The sequence below is a fragment of the Protopterus annectens genome, chromosome 3.part0 (assembly GCF_019279795.1).
Source record: "Protopterus annectens isolate FY-2018-M chromosome 3.part0, PAN1.0, whole genome shotgun sequence".
Taxonomy (NCBI): Eukaryota; Metazoa; Chordata; order Ceratodontiformes; family Protopteridae; genus Protopterus; species Protopterus annectens.
In genome coordinates this window covers 856,022,650-856,044,706 of record NC_056731.1, presented here as the reverse complement: position 1 = coordinate 856,044,706, position 22,057 = coordinate 856,022,650, and the positions used below count along the sequence as shown (strand labels likewise).

The window sequence follows — 22,057 nt, the reverse complement described above, 5'->3', positions numbered from 1 at the left end:
TATTGTAACATCGAAAAGACCAAATGTCGAACAGTCTCAAAGCCGAAAATGGTGTACCTCAAAGTTGCTTTTGTGGGGGGCTGTGCCCCCCACCCCCCTGCTAAGTATATATACTAACTCCAAGATCACACTACAGTGAGGAAAGGGCAAATTTTCTGAACTTCACTGTACCGCAATCTCACAAAAACACTTCGATGAATGGCATTTTTGCATTTTAGGCCATTCAATCTTCAGCCGTTTTGTTGTTATAATAGGAACCCGTTTATATATGTCTGATGGCAACTATGTTATGTTCTGTTTGTGTTTTTCAATTTTGTCCCAGCCTGATATCAGAAGGGTACATAGAAGGTGGTTGGCTTTTGAGGTCGATACCAGGAGGCATGCTGTATATGAATATGACAGCAGAGGGGTTACGCAGAAAGTGACTACTTATTCCCAGATATGATATATGTATTTTTACAAGCATCTGTCCTCTCAATTTATTTTGAACTGGTGTTTGGTCAGCTTTGAGCATTGCAACTTGGGTATAGCGTATTTCATCCCTGAAATAAAAAAGTAAGATTAAATTTCTTTTTCATATAAATGATTTTTGTTCAGACCACCATTGGATCAAAAGGTTGGAAAAAAGGCTCTAAAGTGCACCTTGAGCATTTATAACCTCACCATGCCTCTCAATCGCTTAGCACAAGAAATCTTGGCAAAGAAAAAATGATGGGGTACAAAGGCTCAAAAATAGGGATAATTTTTAAATTTTGCTCTTATAAACTTAGAAAGTTGATAGAATAAAAGATGTTGTGTTAGCATGCATTTTCTAATGGATATGAAGTCTATAACTCAAATAGCTGTCTATATTGTGACTTCAGTCCTCAGTGAAATGCCAGAAAACCACAAATTTTAAGAGGAACAGAGCACAAATATTAGGCAAAAATCTGGACATTCTGTGAAAATCTGGACATCTGAGAACTATGAACCCCATGGTTTTTGTGTGCCCAGTTTAATTTAGTTATTAGAGAGTAGTCTTGGTCAGTTAGGACGTGTTGAATGGATACAGGAAAAAGTAGAGTTGAAGAGTAAGACTGGATTTTGTTCCTTCAGCATGTTTTTCATTCAGGACATTGTTGGATGAAAAAGTTTTATAAAAAACCTACAAAAACATGTGTCTCAGAGCATCTTGAAATTCTATGGCTTCTAGGGGCCTAGTGGTCCCCAGACCCCAATCTTAATCCACTGCAGTTATTACACCACACTCTTAGTCAGGGTGTGCTGAAACTATGCAAGAAAAAACAAAGTTGGAAAGTAAGACAACATTTCTATCTTTCTCATGGTTTTTGTTCAAGCAATCATTGGATGAAAAGATTGCTTAAAAACTCTAAAATGCACCTCAGAGCATCTAGAACTCCCATGGTTTCAGACCCCTGACTTAATCCAGATGTTTTCTTTACAGTTACAATAGTATAGTCGTGCTTATATTTTGAATAAATGAATTAATGAATAATTGTAGGAAAAAAAAGAAAATTAAGACAAACTGTGAGAAAAAGGGAGAAAATGTATTCTGCAGTGTGAGTGACCCAAGATATTTTTGGCAGGTGGTTTGCTATGGAACCTTTTCACCTAGTATGCCAGTTTACCTAAGGCTGGCCCTGCATAGCATGATAAATAAGAAGTAGAAAATCGGCACCAATTGCCAAATAACCCCTGCATGACAGCCTCTCTCCCCAAAAAAGTCTCCCTGATGATTTATTAACAAAATTGGAGTGGGTTATTGCAAATACCTTCTGAAACTATGTAATCAAATAAAAAAATGGTAATGCTACTATCACCAATGCATGCAAATCTATCCAGAGTAGCAGTTTTGGAGTTAGAAGAACTTAAAAATAAAATGACATATTTAGTCATTTGGGTGTTTGCATGAATACAAGTCATTAATAACTCATTAAAGCAATCTGGTGATAACTGATGACAATGGACCATATCAAAGGTTTGTCCATCAAAGGCCTTCAATAGCTAAACAAACTGGGCTGCCACATCAATTTCTTTGTCTGGGTGTGTTAAAATGTATCCAGAAAAAACACGTTCACAAAAAAAATCTCAATAAACATAAGATGCCACCATCAAAAACAGGAACAGGAACACCACTCCAAGGACAAGTCTTTTATTCATACAAAATGTTCTGGTACCTCGGCCTTTTAAGAAATATTTAGAACGCATTTAAAAATGATAATTTTCTGTCTAATTGGCTGACTAATGAACTGGAACATTGATAGATTAACTGAAGTAATTATGATTGTGGTGCATGTATTTAAGGGCGAGAGTGGTGTTTAGAAGTTTTCCATTAGAAGGCAAGAAGCCGAGATACCAGAACATTTTGTATGAATAAAAGACTTGTCCTTGGAGTGGTGTTCCTGTTCCTGTTTTTGATGGTGGCATCTTATGTTTATTGTGTTAAAATGTACTAAGGGCAATGCTGACACTGTGGCCAGATTAAAGCCATTTTGAGTATCTGAAAGAATGTTGTAATGCAAAATGCATTTACTGCACTGCAAATATACCGATTTCTTCAGTTCCTTGATAAAGAAATGTAAAAGTACAATACAAGTGTAACTGCCAGTTTCACTGGTGTTACCCTGTACATACTGGAACAATTGTTACTAGCCTTATTAAATAACTGAATGTACTCAGTAATCTATGAATGTATTATGAATAGTTGATGGGCTTTGCAATTCATTTTGTACTTAACTGACTATATTTTCTTGGTACACCATTCACAAAAGGGAAACAATCCTCTTTGAAAGATAATTTCCAAATAAGGTATATAGGTGATATCACTCGGCAACTACTGGACATGCTGCCAGTTATGGAGTTGGTGCAGGAGCTTATATTCTGCAATTTAGGAAGGAGGAATTCTGTAGAATTAGTTTCTGACTTCAAGGAGTTACAGTTTAAGAGGAGCTTGATCCCTGCCCATGAGGTTTAAGGTCAGAGGTAGTACAGTTTTGTTGCACTGTGAAAAGAACGGTTTTAATATTCTGATATAACAGAGACCCACTTATTTCTGTCATTTTACAGTTTTGTATAGGTCTTCTCCATGTACTGCTGACTGGAGTGAATCATAACAGGGCTTTTCTGTAGAACTAGTATTTTCTTTCATCCTCTTGGCCCTCATTATCACAGTCCCAGCCCCCAGTCCCCCACATCTGTTGCCAGCTTACCACCCAACCTCCTACTGCCCTGCACTTACTCCTGTCTTGCTGGATTACTAATGAGCTCCAGCTCCCAGGCCGGCTGTCCATCCTACCTTACTGCTCCATCAGCCACTTAAGCTAGTAATCCAACCAAGTTCAGCTGGCCCATAGTGAGGACTTTATCCTTTTATGCAGCAGAGCAGCCAGTGTAGAATCAGTATTGTCTTACAGTTCATGTTAATTCAACATGTTATGGAAAAAGCCATTGAAGCATGCAGTTAGTGAACAGTAACCTATCACTGTAAGGCCAGCTAAGAGGTGTGGACACTTTATCTGGCAAATGTATAGTAGTACTCAGATGGTCTATATTATAAGCTTGAAAAGAGTTTTTTCTTCGAACACGTGAAGGTCGACACATAAAGAGCGAAAGCTGTAAACCGCAAATGGTCACTTTTGCAAATTTTTTCCTTGGGAAAAAATTTGCTTGGCTGTAAACATAAAAACAAACTTTAAAACCCTAATCAAGTGGGGGGGGGCTTCACCCACCACACCCCTGATGTGGGGGGGGGGGTGGCTGTGCCCCGCACATACCCCCTAACTAAATATACCAACTCCAAGACCACTCTACATTGGAGAAAAGGGCAATTTCCGATAACAGCCAGGAGAATTTTTTCACAGGGCAAACATTTGCTGAACTGGCCATTCGCGGTTTCCAGGTTTTGCTCTTTCTGTGTTGACCTTTACGTGTTCGAAGAAAAGACTCTTTGAACTTATAATATTGACCCACACTTGGATATCCTTAACTATAATAGTTTGTATAGGGTTACAGTGGTTATTAATATGCTTAAAATCTAAAAATTAGTAAGTGGTCACTGAGAGATTGAAGAATTTCTGTGATTTGGTAGGATTTGTCTAAGATCATTTTAAGTATTCTTGATGGCTGATTTTGTTGAAAAATAGATCATATTAGTGAAACCAAAGTGATGGCTTTCATTGAAACTACAAGTTTGGCAAGCAGTTTATTTAAACTGAGCTCTTTGGTTACTGTTGCCACTAGTTTCACACCATCTGATACACTGATTTGGGGCTGTTCAAACATTACAGAAACAGCTTTTGGGTGTAGAATTATGCAGCAAGCTCTCATCTGTATGATTATTATTTCCTTAATATTTATATGATTATTGCATATCATTCTCCAATGAGTAAAGCTAACGTGTGCATGCTCCAACTAATGCTCCAACTAAAGCTCCATAAGGCCTAAGGAATACAACAACTGAAAAGGAAAGGATGACCATCCTAAGTACAGGGAACTTCCAACAACATGTGGAGGAGTCATCAGGTATAGTGTAGGCAAATACTTACCTCATTTCTCAACATCAACCTACAATATATAGAGGAGCATATCTGGACCCCAAGGGCATCAGAAGACAGCTCCAACAAGTTGAAAGGATTTTGTGAGACTACATGTTTCTCTGAAGTGCCGGGCACCATACTTTGCAAGTATATTGCTATTAAGATTCCATTTGGTTTAAATGGCATGACATACACAAATTCGGAGGGTTATAGCTACATGAAATACCAGATTTTTTTAATACCCAGGGCATTATCTATAATATCTCTGTGCATCACCAGGGTTGTTACCATGATTCATATGATTCACATTTATGGTCCATGTCTGAGCTATACCAACAGATCCTTCAAGGGATGGTATTAGTGGGTACACATGCCTACTATAACCTACACATCTAATTGCATGTATGCTGGGAAAATGACACGTATAATGATCTGTCTCGTATGCTGCAGCTGATGTCAGATATGCCATTGAGCCACGGATAATGACCCCCATTTGCATACCACAAACAGTGGCTGAAATATTATAGAAGATGGCCATGATAAAGCAAGGAAAGTTTGCTGCAGTTTAAAAGTATAAAACTGAATCCTAAGCAGTGTAGCACTCTGTGCAGACAGATTATAAACTGTAACAACTGTTTGCTACATTTGTAGCAAACAGTCTGCTATAATTTGAACAGAAGAAATGTGTTTTTTTTAACTAAACAGGAACATCATAACATTCCATGCAGGCAGGGTATAAATTGTAGCAACAGTTTGCTACAAGTTTTAAAGAAGAAGAAGTGAGTTTTTAAATAAAATATGTTGAAGGAGGGTTGGGGAATGTATAGAAATGGGACCTGAATGGCTGGGGTAGGAGGGCGGGATACCGTGCATCTGACCACATTGTTCGTCTGCTGGTAGAAAAGATGTTCTTTTTTTTTTAATTGTTCTTCAATGGAAGAGCCAAGGGCATGAATCTAACTGGAATAAGCTGATTTAAATAAGTAAGTATAGGCACAATAATGCCTTTAAAGTTTGGTTTAAGTTTCTTTCACACAAACATGCAATAGGCAAAATATTCTAACTTATTTCACACACGTGTACTAGACATATAAAGCCAGACTGTTTAAACCAAACAACAGGATGGTAAGTTACTTTCATACACAAATAACCCCAATCCCTATCATGCAGCTATAGCCATCTTGCTAAGTACATCTTATCTGACAATGTAAAAATAATGCCTCTCAACCTCTTAACAAAAGAATCAAGGACAAAGTCAAAAACGAAGGAGGAACAAAGGTCTGAAATCAGGAACAAGTTTTAAATACTGCTCTTGTATACTTAAAAAGTTGCTAATATAACAGTTTTGCATTACTGTGCATTTCTGAAAAGCATGACATCTGAAAGTGAAATGCCCCTTTCACACTGGTTTCTGCCAGCTGCTGCAGATAGGTTACCACAGCCCTTCATGCCTACCTCTCACAGAGAGGATGAAGGCTTCCATCCTGGGGGTGCATAATGGTTCAGTGGTGCCATCTGTATGGCCTCTCAGGAGGAGATGAATGTCACTTCTGGTAACTCATCAGTAGGCATGGAGATCACTGGTTACTGAGATGCACTGGAAGCTGGATGCCCACGATGGCATTGTAGAGCAGCTGGATAAGTCACTCAGGTAGTAATCCCCAGTCATTAGGCCATTAAAGGAGCAAATGGCCCATCACAATGGCCACCCAGGTGTGTAATGCCTGGGGTTGCTAGCCACTGGGACAATATGACAGACAACTATGACAGTCACCCATTCGATCCCCATCCTGGAGTTACCCCTCCCTTGTATTTTATTGACCATACCTTGATCATTGCTCATTCTTCCCCATCACCACTTGTCAAGTCTCTGTATCCATCGACTACCAAGTTCACCTTTTGTATTTTCATCAACCCTGTCTGTCTGTTCTGTGTTTTCTGTCTGTATCTGCTCTTCTTCCTGTAATTTTCCTGTGGGGATCCCGTATTACCTTTCCCATCCAGCCTTCTCTTTTAATTATGAAAATGGGAACTAGCCCACAAAAAATACTCCTGCTTCCTTCACCTTCTTTTCCTTTTTGCTCAGCCTTGTGTTTTCCTGTCTGCTTGCTGTGCTCTCACTTTCTGCTTTTGTAGCTACCACTTTACTTCCCCATTTATATAATGAGCCCATTAAACACTTTGGTATTTACACCCACTGTCACTGTTCCTTTCTAGTGCTATGCTATGCTCCTCTGCCATAGGTGTTTCTGTATGCCATGCTCGTGTACTGTGGCTTTGATACTGCCCACAATCATGCATACTGGTTTGGGTACAGAGGATAATTCAGTTATGGTACATTGTACTTCACCAATGTTCACTATGACAGTGCTACTCCGGTACATTATACTTCACCAATGTTCACTATGACAGTGCTACTCCGGTACATTGTACTTCACCAATGTTCACTATGACAGTGCTACTCCGGTACATTGTACTTCACCAATGTTCACTATGACAGTGCTACTCCGGTACATTGTACTTCACCAGTGTTCACTACGACAGTGCTACTCCAGTACATTGTACTTCACCAGTGTTCACTACGACAGTGCTACTCCGGTACATTGTACTTCACCAATGTTCACTATGACAGTGCTACTCCGGTACATTGTACTTCACCAATGTTCCCTATGACAGTGCTACTCCGGTACATTGTACTTCACCAATGTTCACTATGACAGTGCTACTCCGGTACATTGTACTTCACCAATGTTCACTATGACAGTGCTACTCCTCCAGCATCGTGTCCACTACCTATAAACATTACCTGTCAGCCTTGTTATGTGGCTTTACACCAAGCATGCAAATAATGGACCTTGCCTGTTAATCCATAGCTAGCTTTAAGCCACCTCATGCAATGAGCCCCCTAGACTGTAGTTTTCTATGTGGCATGCAGGTCATTGAATCCCAACCAATGGTATAGTGGCATGAGAGTTAATATATTTAAGTAGTGGGTGTTTGGAGGCAAAGAAAACATTTTTATATCTATTCATGCAAGGGGCATAGCTCCTATACAAAAATAATTTCATTGTTAAAATTAAAAATGTATGTTTTCTGAACACAATATAGGTATTTGCACTATTGCATTCTTCATCCTAATCCTCCAAAAGGATGTAAAATCTCTGAATGTGCAAAGCCAGTGAGCACAGTACACATAGTAAAGGTATTGAATGAGTACAGTTCCAGGGTTCAAAATGCCCTTTTATCATAGAGTTAATTTGTTTTAATTGAAAATAAAAATAAGTGCATCTTTTCTTAATGATTGTTGCATTCAGCACATATGATAACTAAAATGAGTTAGCAGTGCTATGGTGCATTATATTGAGGGGGTTGTAAGCATATATTCTTGTCAATAAAGATCATCTTGAAACATAAAGAAATATTAGTGTTTCTTGTATATGGAATAGCACACCAGATAATGGTTGGCTTTAAAATTATTTTGCTTCCTTTTGTTAGCCTGTGCTTCAGTAACAAATCATTACTATTGTCAAATCATATAGTGCAATACAATGTCAGTGGCACTAGCAGAATTTTAAGTCCTGTAAAACTGATTTGTAACAAAGAAAGTAGTTTAGTATAATAAATAGTTTGTCAAAGTTTTTTTTTTGTATTGCTGTAATAAGGTTTTGTATATGTGAGAATTTGATTAAACTAGTTTATTACATCTCATTAAAATATTACTCATTGTTATGATAACTGTTCAATCCTTCAGTTCACAAGGCACAATGTTATTCTTACCCTGATAGCTTAGTTCAGCTCAAGACATAACTACTGTAGGCCATTTTTGACTAGTGATGTCCTATAGGGCACAAAGAGAAAGCCATATCCATTAACTAATCTGTTATATCCTCCCAGGGACATACTACAAAAGGGAGGCCAAAAGAGAAAACTGCAAAAGACTCCACGGGCTATGGTATGCCCGCCATACAGTCACAATGGCTGAAATTCAGAAAGGGTTACCATGACTGGTGAACTTTATCAGGCGCAGCTTTCCCCTTGTGATAACTTATTACTATTCAGAGACCACCCTACCCTACCTCCCTGATTGTCTACAGCCAGGAGCATCAGCGCAGGTGGTACAACCAGTCATGGCACATGGTAGTGAGGCAACCTGGGGCAGTGCTTACTGCTAAATGGCCATGCACACTCCCTCAGAAATGCCTGCAGTTACTGATTTATTGTGCCAAGTGATTCAGAGAATCACTCAGCTGTGTAAATTAGAATGGTTGGTCAAAAAAATTAACATAGCTAAAAGATGTCATTCATCTATTACCTTCAATGGAAGAAGCACCTGTGCAGATAAGTTTAGTAAAGTTCAGTGGAGACATAGGGGTAGGTGTGTTTTATGAGTGTGTCTATGTGTGTGTGGCACTTTGTGTGCATGTCTGTAAGAAAATGAATAGAGTCAAATGACTTTATGTGTGTGTGCTTGTGTGTCTCCCTAGGTGGTTGCAGTAGGGGCATTAGGTATGGTACTGAAAATGTGTAAATGTGTATGTGTTTGTGTTTTGGAGTGTGCATTTGAGTAAATGACTGTGTTAGTAAATCTGAGCATTTGCATGGGCTAGGTGTGTTTGAAAAAGTCTGTGAGTATGCATGGTTGTGTGCGTGTATAAATGACTGAATGTGTGTGTGTGTGTGTGTGTGTGTGTGTGTGTGTGTGTGTGTGTGTGTGTGTGTGTGTGTGTGTGTGTGTGTGTGTGTGTGTGTTTGTATATGTGGGTGCATAGCAGTGCCTGTGCTAGCACAATACATGTGCTGCCAGAGTACACTACTGCTACAAAGGGATGTCATTATGACAGGTAGAAAAATGTAATTCAGAGACATGCAAATAAGCCCATAATGAGGTCTGCCTCATTGCAATAAATGATAGCTCTCTGAATCACATTTTCTCACAGATTGTGCAATTTGACCTACCTATGGAAGGCTAGTTACACAACCAGGAGGACTTTCTGTGAATCCCATGTTATGTTATTTAGGGCCCACTATATGGAATGATGGACGGTAGAGGCTTCCACCTGTCACTGTTATTCTAATCCATGTAGTAGACACCAGGGCACATATGAATACATCTCACCTTACATCTTTTCAGTCTTTCCTTTTTTCCCATTAATTTCTACACTTGCATAGGACCATGAATTAGTGCTAAAAATAAAAATTTCTCTGGATCTTTATTCCTTTTCTCTGAGAACTTGGATTGTTATTATATATCATTTATTCCTGATCCTAATTGAATTTGATTTATTTTGAAATTACCCTCAGAGGTCATGTCATTATTTCCATTTATTTATTATTTATTTTATATTTGTTAACCGGGCTAGTCCAACTGGATACATGTCCATTTCAGTGGGTGAGGAGAGAGAAAAAAAAGTAACTACTACTACATAACAAGTAAGAATATACAAAAAATATATATAAAAAAAAAACATTTGCTTTGCTTACCTTTTACAGGCTGTCTAGGTATTAGGTACAACAATTAGATAGCATAGGTTTAGATACTTAACTTTAATTAAGTTATGGTGTTTCTCTTCTCTTCATTCTACATAAGTAGTATTTTTGTCTCTTTGTCTCTTTAGAAGAAACATTTAAGAGAGGGAAGTGGAATGTGGAACTAGGAGTTAGGAAGAAAAGAAGGGAGTCAGAAAGAAAGGAAAGAGGGGATAAAGCCCTGAAAAACACTATTAATAATAATTATCAATAAGAGCAATGGCATGAAGCATTACAGATATCATAGGCCTATACAGGCCAAAACTGATGGCTGCCATTCTAGTTACAGCTGAACAAATTGTTTGAGGATTTTTGTAGGGGCTCAGCTTTGTAGTCATTTCCTAATATGGCTGTCCTGATTCATTAAAGGTATAAAATGGTAGCCTGACAGGCTTCCAGACTAATAAATGAACTTAAAAGAAACATCAGTTTTCTTGTTTTTTTGTTTTTTTATGTACTATGATTTATGATCAGTGAGTTATAGCCCCATAATTAACTTTAGGTGCAGGCATATAATCTAAAAGGAGCCCAGCTATTGGATTGCAGGCTTGTGTTGTCCATAATAAACCATGTAGAGGAACTGCTGCCTCACATAACCTGGTTCTCCCATTTGGTTCTTGGCTGAGGTAACTTCTTTGTGGAGTCCATATGCTCTGCTATGGTTTCTGTTCCTTTTTTACCACAAGCCCCTGCTTCTTCCCATGTTTAAAAGAAGTTCCAGAGGTGAAATGACAATCCTCTGAATTTCCAGTAAGTCTGAGTATCGGATGTGACTCTGTGTGTATGTACTCATGTCAGGATTGATTTTTCTAGCCTGTACTGCTGAGTGCCATGATATGCTCTGATTCCTTTGTTACCCTCAGCTGGGTTAAATGGCTATTCAAGAAAGAAAAAAATAGCATACTTTAAATGGCAAAATGTTTACAGAACAGCTAAGCAACGGACACCTGCTGTCACTGATTCTTTTCCTTCTTGTGCAATGAAAAGAAAAAAAAATAGAATATATTGTTTATGTGGTAGATAAGATCATTATGTTCACTGATTATGCAGGCCCATACTCTTGTCTTTTTGAATCCCTTTACATGCAAACAAACAGCAAAATCCTCTGTTATATAGGGAATCATATCATCACAAATCTTATCAGAATGCCGACTTGGGTAAAGCAGTGGTGTTGATTTACAGCTATTCCTGGTATGTTCAGCAGGATGTTTATCTTTTGGAACAAAACAGCATTTTGAAGTTAGGATGCATTCTTCCATCCATATATTGACAGCTCACATTATCCTTTATGAAGTCACGAGGACATCAGAGCCTATTCTGGCATCCAATGGATATATGATATAATAGGTTAGAGCATCTCTGTTAGAGTACAACTTAGGAAGATGTAACGTCAAACAATGGTACCCATCATTAGATGTATAGCACTAGATGTTCCTGATGATGGATCCTTACGGTCTGCATTTTTGTGTTTCTTCTTTTATTTCAAGTCAGGCACATTTTCACTATAGTATTTGTTTTTGTTTTGCAGTGATTCAACAAAATAATAGTGGAGTAATGAGGACAAATGATGCATTGATGATCCGGCAGCAGTCCTCTGACATCCTTGATGAGCTAAGGCAGCAGGGAATCATCCAGACTGAGCCAAAGTTCGTGAGAAGTGGGGAAGCATTTGATGTTATGGCAAGTGGTATTCATAGTAATCTTTATTATTGTTGCCAGTGCCTGACATATGTTCTTTTAGTGCATATTATGAACATCAGATGCTCATTTTGCTTCTAGCTGTCCATGATTTCATCTAGTGTTGATACTCTAGTGAGCTGTTACTAGCTGCAAGAAATGTAGTCCAAAGTAATAACTTCAAGTGGGTACTATTGATTGCTCCTAACTTTCAGATGTGAAGGAGATGCATTCATTAATAAAACATTTATAATTATTAGAGACTCTTAATGATTTGTTGTCCCATTATATCAAGGTGCATACCATCATATTCCTAGCAGCAAATGTCCCTATTGGTGAGTGTATTTATTTCTGACCAATAAATGAGTAACAATTTCACTATATATATATATATATATATATATATATATATATATATATATATATATATATTGTGAAATTGTTACTCACTAGAATGGTTGTTCTACTATATTCTAGCTATAACACAAAGACTCAGATTCATATTTTCAATATAGTCATTTCTCATTCCATTGTTTGCATTATTCTTACAGATTGTTCACTAGAATGAGTAACATCTCACTAAATTCCAGTTATTACATAGATTTATGCTTTCAGTTAGAAACTATGGCAAAAAATAAAAATCCCCCTGGTCTCCTTCAGTTTAGACAACTCCATAATCAAGTACAACATTTAGTCAATAAAGGCAAGAAAGAATACTACCTAGGTTTGCAAAAGAACTATTAACAAAATCCAAAGAAAATTCTGGTACTCCATTTCATCTGGCTAAACCCTGGCTCTAAGAGCAGCCCTTGTCCAAATCCATATCAAATACCAATTGAAAATTGCCACTCTCTTAAACACGTATTTCATCAACACCATATCTAATCTTACTGCCACCTTTCTTAAAACAAAATGTAACATTAACCCCTTCCCACCAACTCAGTCCTCACAAAATACCAGTAATCCCTCTCTATCAAGTGTTTCTTTCTTCCCCAGACCTACTACCACTGTAACAAAACTAAGCTCAAACCTGGCTCTAATGCTCCTGACAACCTGTCCCCTGAATACCTACAAATGTCAGCTAAACTCATTGCTTATCCAATCAGTATACTTCTTAACAGATCTATCCAAGCATCCTACGTATGTACTGCCTGGAAAAAAGCATACATTCTTCCCCTCCACAAAGGCAGCAACAATACAGACATCTCCAGTTTTCAGCTAGTCTCTCCCCCATCTCAAAAATCTTAGAAAAATGCATCCACACTCAACTTCTAAATGATTTACTTCAAAATCAGCTGCTTTCCCCTACTCAGCATGGGTTTAGGCCAGACCACAGTACAACAACAGCTCTTGTATCCTTCATGGATACTGTTAACAGTGCTCGAGATGCAGGTAAAATAGTTTCCTCACTTTTTTTAGACTCCCCTAATGCCTTTGATACTGTCTCCCATCCCCTTACTTCTCACAAAATTTTCCAGGCTAGGTATTTCCCCTCCAACCCTGAACTGGCTCACCAACTACCTCAAAAATAGACAACAATCTACCAAGTGGCAGAACTCTTTCTCTCCATTCCTCGACACATCCACAGGTGTTCATCAAGGCTCTATACTAGGGCCCCTTCTTTTTAGTATTTTCATCAATGACTTTCACTCCACTTTTGGTCCACATCGTAATACAGTATGCAGATGACTCAACTATCATCTGCTGTCCAAACTCTACATCTGAACTGCAAAAACTTACCCAAAATGCCCTAGCATCTATTGAAACTTGGATGACCACTAACCACCTCGATCTAAATGCAAACAAAACTAAACTAATGTTATTTATCAGGTCTATATTAGAACATCGAAGTTTCAAAACTTCGAATGTTCTAATATCGAACCCTATTCAGCAAAAGCTGAAAACATCGAACATACAGAACAGCACATTTTTTTTCTAGGGAAAAAATTTGCTGTTCCAAAACACATACACACAACACAGGCACACCAAACAAACAGCAATCCACACACATACACCTAAAATCTTACACCTAACCCTACACTAAACTATACACACACCACTAACTATCCAATTAGCTTAACCCAAACCCTAACCCTAACCCTAAGGTCCATCACTATCGCACACTCCCCTCACCAGCACCCTAACCCTAACTCACCTACCCTGCCCTAACCCTCATGTCCACACAATCGCACACTTACCTGTCCCACACCCTAACCCTAACTCACCTAACCCGCTCTAACCCTCATGTCCACACAATCGCACACATACCTAACCAGCGCCCTAACCCTAACTCACCTAACCCGCCCTAACCCTCACGTCCACACAATCGCACACATACCTAACCTGAACCCTAACCCTAACCCTAACTAACTTAACCCGCACTCAATTGCACACTTACCTGAACCCAACCCGTAACTTTCCACCACAGCGCTGAAAATACCGAAGCGACAGAAATGGACAACAGAATTCTTTCCCTAGGAAAAAATTTGGTTTTCTGTTGCTTCGATATTTTCAGCTTTTGCTGAATAGGGTTCAATATTAGAACATTCGGAGTTCTGAAACTTCGATGTTCTAATATAAACCCTTATTTATCCCTAAGAAAACCACCCCCTTAAACAAGACTGAATTCTCTATACATTCCAAAACAAAACTATTATTGAGGTTGTATCCCAAACATAAAATATTCCACCCATCACTGCTCCTCTTTACACTTATAAAATTGGCTTGAAATCCCACATTACCTAACATACTTACAATTAACCATACGCAAAATCATCCACAAACAATCAGACTGCCCAGCCCTTACTTCTATACTTACTCACTATCACCCAAGCAGATCTCTTAAGATCTGAGAACCAACTTCTCTTGCAAGTAGAAAAACCAAACCATCCTGCTGGGCAAATACTCTACTCCTTCTCAATAGCCAAACAGTGGAATGCACTCCCATTAACAATTAGGACCATCGACAAAGCCTCTTCATTCAAAAAGTCCCTACGACAACACCTCTCCACTCTATAGCACTGCACTTGCTCCAACAGTGAACCGCCCATAACCTGATTCCCCTGACTCACCACTACCATCTCCTTTATTAATGTCTCCCTAACAAGCTAAACTTATCTACCTACTAACACTGGGATCATAACAATAATCCTCTAAGACTACATTCGTTGTATACCTACTAGGTCATGATATTGCCTGTATGCACTTGATGTGCACTCCTAACGCGTACTTCTGACTTACAGGTATAGAAGTTTACTGTCATGCTTAATCTTATGACAAATCCAGCAAAAATATAATCATAAGTGTTCTAATATTCTTTGCACGTTACTAAAGTGAACTGCCAATATGTTTAATAGTATACCTAACTGTGGCTCCTTATGTAGCAGTCCACACAATCTCTTATTTTAGACTGAAACTAATGTAGTTGATAACTGTAACAAATGTAGTTACCAATAATGAGATCCTACTTATCTGTGACTGTATACCTCTTACTGTATTGCAATTAATGTAGCAAGCTTTTGCTTTGTGTATTTTACTGTGTATGTAGTGGCAAACTATGACTTTACCTGTTTCTTAATGTTTTTCTGTTGTACATTAATATTATTGTGGAGCTTTTCTCCCTGGACCTCCACTGAAAATGGGCTCACTTTGGCCCAGTGGACCATCCCGGTAAACAAATGCAAATAAATAAATAAATAAATGTAGTCTTTTTATAAGTCTACCATTTTGCTTGTATTTACCTTCATCCAAAAGTACATTTCCATGCTGTTAAACCCCATCTTATATTTAAGTTGATATAATGCTCAATAGAGAATACTTCTCTGTGATAAACACAGCTATCATACACACACACACACACACACACACACACACACACACACACACACACACACACACACACATTCTCTTACAAAATCCTATTTCTTACTCTGTTTAGATTTTCCTAGACATTTATGAGTTTTAATATGTCTATTTTTCAAATCTTTACACACAAATATATAACAAAAAAATAAATCGACTTCTAATTATGCACTGTGTAAACCAGTCATGCATGACAATTTCAATAAATGTTCACAAACCGTGTATTATATGAAAATTTTCCATCTAAGAGCATGATGGAAAATGCCTTGAACTGATTTTAGCCTTTTGCGTTGCCTAGATTATTTTAGCATATTCTCAAGTACAATTGCGCTTAGAACATACTATGCCTTTGTGTAACATCTCTTATTTTTATCTTGGCTATATTGTTTTGTTTTGTTTTGTTTTTCAGTAATCAAATTTCTTATTGAAAATACACTCAGCCAAGGGCATAGCTACAAATGCACTGTGCAAGTCATGACCTACACTTTTTGAAATTAATTTATTAATTTTTGCAATGACATCAATGCTGCGAGAATTTGATTTATGGTTTATGATATATATATATATATATATATATATATATATATATATATATATATATATATATATATATATATATATATATATATATATATATATATATATATAGAGAGAGAGAGAGAGCTATATATAGCTATATATATATATGTGTGTGTGTGTGTGTGTGTGTGTATACACATAGACACACACACACACACACACACACACACACACACGCACACATATATATATATAGAGAGAGAGAGAGAGAGAGAGCTAAACCTGTCAATATGGCAATATGAAATATTTTAAAAAGTATTCTGTCCAGAAACATACAATATCTAAGGTGTATGAGAAACAATACTTGATGGGTGAGGGGGCTATAAGCTGGTATACAAGCTTATGAGTTGATATATATTTCCCAAAGGCTTGGTTAACTTCTGCTCCACTCCTGTTCTGTTTCTTTAAAAGTTGCACAACATTAGTTAATGCCAGCTAATGTTATTTCCACTTTCACATTAACTAGGTATGGTTTGAAAACCTATCAAAGAGTTGACTTTTAGGATTTCCGTTCCTACTTTCATCATCTGATACCATACTAAAGGCCAGAACAGTATGTCTAGCTGCTGTCCCTCTGAGTATTTTCTGCTGATCACACAAGTTAAATATTAATATGCTTCATGCAAGGTTCTTGAATTTGAAGCCTTAGAAGTTGAAACTTTCCAAATGTTGCTGTGATCACCAATTTATGAGTCAGAATGTACAAGAGCAGACATGGCACAGTGGTTTAGAAGTTAGCAGCGCCGTCACACAGCATTTGATTCAGCAGTGCCGTCACATGGCAGTTTGTGGTCTGCACATCCTCCTTATGTCTCCATGGGTTTTGCTGGGTAATGCAGTTTCCTCCTAATTCCTAAAGGTAAACTGTCAGTCCTACAAACTGTGAGCAGTATGCACTATGTGAGTGAGTGACTGAATGAGAGAGAGTGTGTGTGTGTGTGTGTGTGTGTGTGTGTGTGTGTGTGTGTGTGTGTGTGTGTATGCATGCATGTGCATCTTGCAATAAGTTTGTGTCTGACACAAAAGTCGTTCCACTGCCTTGCTTCCACAAAGTGCAGGGAGATAAGTCCCAGCTACCAATTAACCATCAATTTGATTAAGTGAATTATCAGAGAATGAAAGAATGAATGACAGACTCAATGAATGAATAAATTAATGTAGAGAACAAATGTCTTTATGAACTCAGTGGGGGCATTGACATAAGTGCCAGTGGAATGACCTAATTAACACAAGATGTAGGAGGGACAAGACAGAGGTCCTTCCCATTCCCACAAGAAGGAGCAATAACTAGTATTTGACCAATATTGGAAGGTGGTAAAATCAGAGGCCTGACATCATTCATACTTCTTCTCTGTCAAGTCCATCCATGAGGTAACCTTGTGATTCTTAAATGCAACCAGCTTCCTCCTCATTAGGAATAGATTGAGTTCAGGTCTGCAGTCAGCCAACAAAGAAATACTTTCAAAAGGTATATCTTCAGCAACCATCTTGGAGTTGTATCCAGGGGTATCTATACTGCCTCTCCATTCTTGGGTAACTGCAGCATGCTCTTACCCATCCTATTCCTATGGAATGATCTGTTGAGTCTAATATCAATGGATTGCTTGTCACAAATCTGACCAATCAGTCTTCACGTCAGGTATTTCCCAAGTCCTGCAGAATTCATTGGCATGATTTGAAGACATTCTGCTGGTTTGTTCTATGCTCACAGGTAGTGTAGGCCAGACCTAGAAGTTCAGTCCCCATCTATTCATTGATGAATGGTAAACTCTGATTTGTGCATGTGGGAGTGCTCTCTCTCAGGGAACATTTGCTATTGTCAGTGCCAGGCCTATTGTAGGCTTCCCTAGATCCATCCATGCCTCAGCTGAGTGCTTCTGTGGATGCCAAAGCCCTGTCACTTCAGCACTTGCCAGTCTCAGTCAACCTCTTGAACATCTGTCAAGTGTGGCTTGTCCTACTCTGGATCTAGAATTAGGTTAGTTTCCTTTTTTCTTCATTGTCCTGTGAGAGTACAAAGCAGAACAAGAAGATCTTATTTCTGAAATGGCAAAGGGCAATGAGTTCTCCATTCCACACAACTCTTTAAGAATAACCTTTTCTTTAAGAAGATTCTCAGATCTCAGGCTGTCAAAGTCCTCTGCTGACTGATTTGTGGTCCATCCCTCTTTCTTAAAGAATAACTTAATCAATATGTGAGCAAGATGCCCCATGTGACTCCCCCAGAGGCTATCCTCAAAGATGCTATCCATGTAGTATGGAAGCATCCAGATTCTGCACCAACGAGGGTGAGTATCCTGTAAAAGACTTAGTGCAAGTTAGTGACTTATGTGATTTCTTCAGTCTTATATAGGTCCTAGAAATCACACTTCCTTTCCACCTTACATCTTGCTTAAGAGTCTGAGGTTCTAGACAGGCTTAGAAAATAAGGTGTTTCTACTGATATATTCATACCTGTTTCCATAAGCTCTCTTTTTACTTCTATCCAGGTTCCAGTACTCTTTACTGGACCAAACAATGGAGAAACTAGAGCTGCAAACTTAATTCATTCTGAGATCAGCCAGGTTCTGGTTAAATGTTATACTTCACTATTCTCTATAGTGGACTTCCATGAAGCCAGATGTAATTTTGACCCTGTTGTTACTGACATTCAATTCAGGAATATGAGAGAAGATTTAAAGCAGCTCACTGAGGACCACTGAAAGAAACAAACAGGCATCGGTAATTGTAGAGGATCATTACAGTGCCCAGAACCCTTCTGCTTCTTTCAGGCTTTCCTCATTCTCTAGAAAGAATAAGCCCCCATAAATGATGAAGTGGGATCTCACACATCAGTTTTATGCCTTCTGGTTATAACGGACAATTCCCCATGGACTTGATTCTGTTTACACAACTGTCACAGTCCTATGTCTTGTCCAATACTTTCCACGGGGGATATTTCTGAGTCTAACCTACTTTGGAAGTATACCACAAAAGACTGGTGGGTAGTTGATGTGTTCATGGATAGGCATTTTAAAGAATTAGATCCTTCAGTGGGAATAGCTCTACTACAAGTCCATGCTAGGTCAGCAGAACACTTGGCACAAGTCTCAAACCCTCATCTTGAATGCAGCCATACAAGTTATCACACATTCAGTGACATGCAATAGATTCTACTCCCAAAATTTTCTTTTTCCTAATGGGAAGAGAAACATCCAGCTTATTTTGGACTTCTGCAACTTCACTAAGTACATCCATTATATAAAGTTCTGGGTGGGGACACTCCCTACTACTTCTGCAAGAAATCTGATAGTATTGCTGAAAATGCCTTTATATCTGGCATCAACTGAGGAGGATCCTTCAGTTCCATTTGGGCTAGCACTTCTAAGTTCTGGTATTGGGTCTCTTGCATTTATTAAAGTACTAACCTGTGTGGCACACACCTTGCAGAAAAGGAAATATCTGCCCAGATGACTAGCTTCTGGTTATCCCATTTTTGATATCTGTAGATTTCTCAACATAGTGAATAAGCAACACACAGCAACTGTAGATGTGATTAGCAGTCTATCATCAAACTGAACACTTTAGAAGTAAGTATATCACATTACATGCAGATTTATGTAGCCATCTCATAAGCATTTAATGATACATACCCATATTGTATAGACACATTTTAATTATGTAGCATATATGTCATATATAGTATAAGATGTGGCATGCATTATACTGCATGTCATATATAGTATAAAATGTGGCATGCATTATACTGCATGTCATATATAGTATAAGATGTGGCATGCATTATACTGCATGTCATATATAGTATAAGGTGTGACATACATTATACTGCATGTCATATATAGTATAAAATGTGGCATGCATTATACTGCATGTCATATATAGTATAAGATGTGGCATGCATTATACTGAATGTCATATATAGTATAAAATGTGGCATGCATTATACTGCATGTCATATATAGTATAAGATGTGGCATGCATTATATTGCATGTCATATGTAGTATAAGATGTGGCATGCATTATACTGCATGTCATATATAGTATAAGATGTGGCATGCATTATACTGCATGTCATATATAGTATAAGATGTGGCATGCATTATATTGCATGTCATATATAGTATATGGCATGCATTATACTGCATGTCATATATAGTATAAGATGTGGCATGCATTATACTGCATGTCATATATAGTATAAAATGTGGCATGCATTATACTGCATGTCATATATAGTATAAGATGTGGCATGCATTATATTGCATGTCATATATAGTATATGGCATGCATTATACTGCATGTCATATATAGTATAAGATGTGGCATGCATTATACTGCATGTCATATATAGTATAAAATGTGGCATGCATTATACTGCATGTCATATATAGTATAAGATGTGGCATGCATTATATTGCATGTCATATGTAGTATAAGATGTGGCATGCATTATACTGCATGTCATATATAGTATAAGATGTGGCATGCATTATACTGCATGTCATATATAGTATAAGATGTGGCATGCATTATATTGCATGTCATATATAGTATATGGCATGCATTATACTGCATGTCATATATAGTATAAGATGTGGCATGCATTATACTGCATGTTATATATAGTATAAAATGTGGCATGCATTATACTGCATGTCATATATAGTATAAGATGTGTCATGCATTATACTGCATGTCATATATAGTATAAGGTGTGACATACATTATACTGCATGTCATATATAGTATAAGATGTGGCATGCATTATACTGCATGTCATGTATAGTATAAAATGTGGCATGCATTATACTGCATGTCATATATAGTATAAGATGTGGCATGTATTATATTGCATGTCATATGTAGTATAAGATGTGGCATGCATTATACTGCATGTCATATATAGCATAAGATGTGGCATGCATTATACTGCATGTCATATATAGTATAAGATGTGGCATGCATTATACTGCATGTCATATGTAGTATAAGATGTGGCATGCATTATACTGCATGTCATATATAGTATAAGAGGTGGCATACATTATACTGCATGTCATATGTAGTATAAGATGTGGCATGCATTATATTGCATGTCATATGTAGTATAAGATGTGGCATACATTATACTGCATGTCATATATAGTATAAGATGTGGCATGCATTATATTGCATGTCATATGTAGTATAAGATGTGGCATGCATTATATTGCATTGATCATTTTAAAATTAACCTTAAATCTATACTATTGGCTTTTTACTTCAAAACAATACATTTGCACATACACCATTGTAATAAATACAACTTTTCCAACTTTAGTATCATGACTAACTCTCTCAGACATTTCATATACCTGTCTGGTTTCTTCGGTGGCCTTCAAAATCTAGAGTATTTAAAATAGCTATTCATATTAGACACCTCTTTTTCCTTCTGGTAAAGTTCATGTTGTCTGGCAGCTTTATTTTCCTGTGACAGAATTGGTTGTAACAATTTTGGTTGCTTATGTTTCTTGGATTTCAGTGCATTTATGTTATATAAACATAGGTGATCCTTCAATATAATTTCCATTTTTTTACAGATAACACAGGCCCTTGGTTCATTGGCATTAGCAGCTACTTTAGCTTCAGGCTACTAATTTTCCTATGGCCACTGTATTTTTGATTTATCTTCAGCTTGCAAATGTGCACTCTTCTGTAGTTTCCAGCTTGATAATATTTCTGTTGAGATGATCAGAGACTGTAGGGGTATACTGTAAAAATATTACTTCTCCAAACTGCTGACACAAGCCATTATTCCTTTCTTTGTAACTTGTTTTATGGAATGTGGCTAAAGTTATTAGTTATGCGCATCAAATGCACATTTCTGCACTTAACTGCA

The 22,057-nt window shown here is 37.6% G+C and overlaps 1 protein-coding gene across 1 annotated transcript in view; it reads left to right on the top strand.

Moving 5' to 3' along the window:
- The window catches only part of STMND1 (stathmin domain containing 1), a 209,482-nt gene that overhangs the window by 147,702 nt on the left and 39,723 nt on the right, over positions 1-22,057 (top strand). Inside the window, exon 3 of the mRNA XM_044065199.1 lies at positions 11,590-11,741. Within this exon, the coding sequence (XP_043921134.1) occupies positions 11,590-11,741 (152 nt within the window). The remainder of the gene's footprint in view (positions 1-11,589; positions 11,742-22,057) is intronic.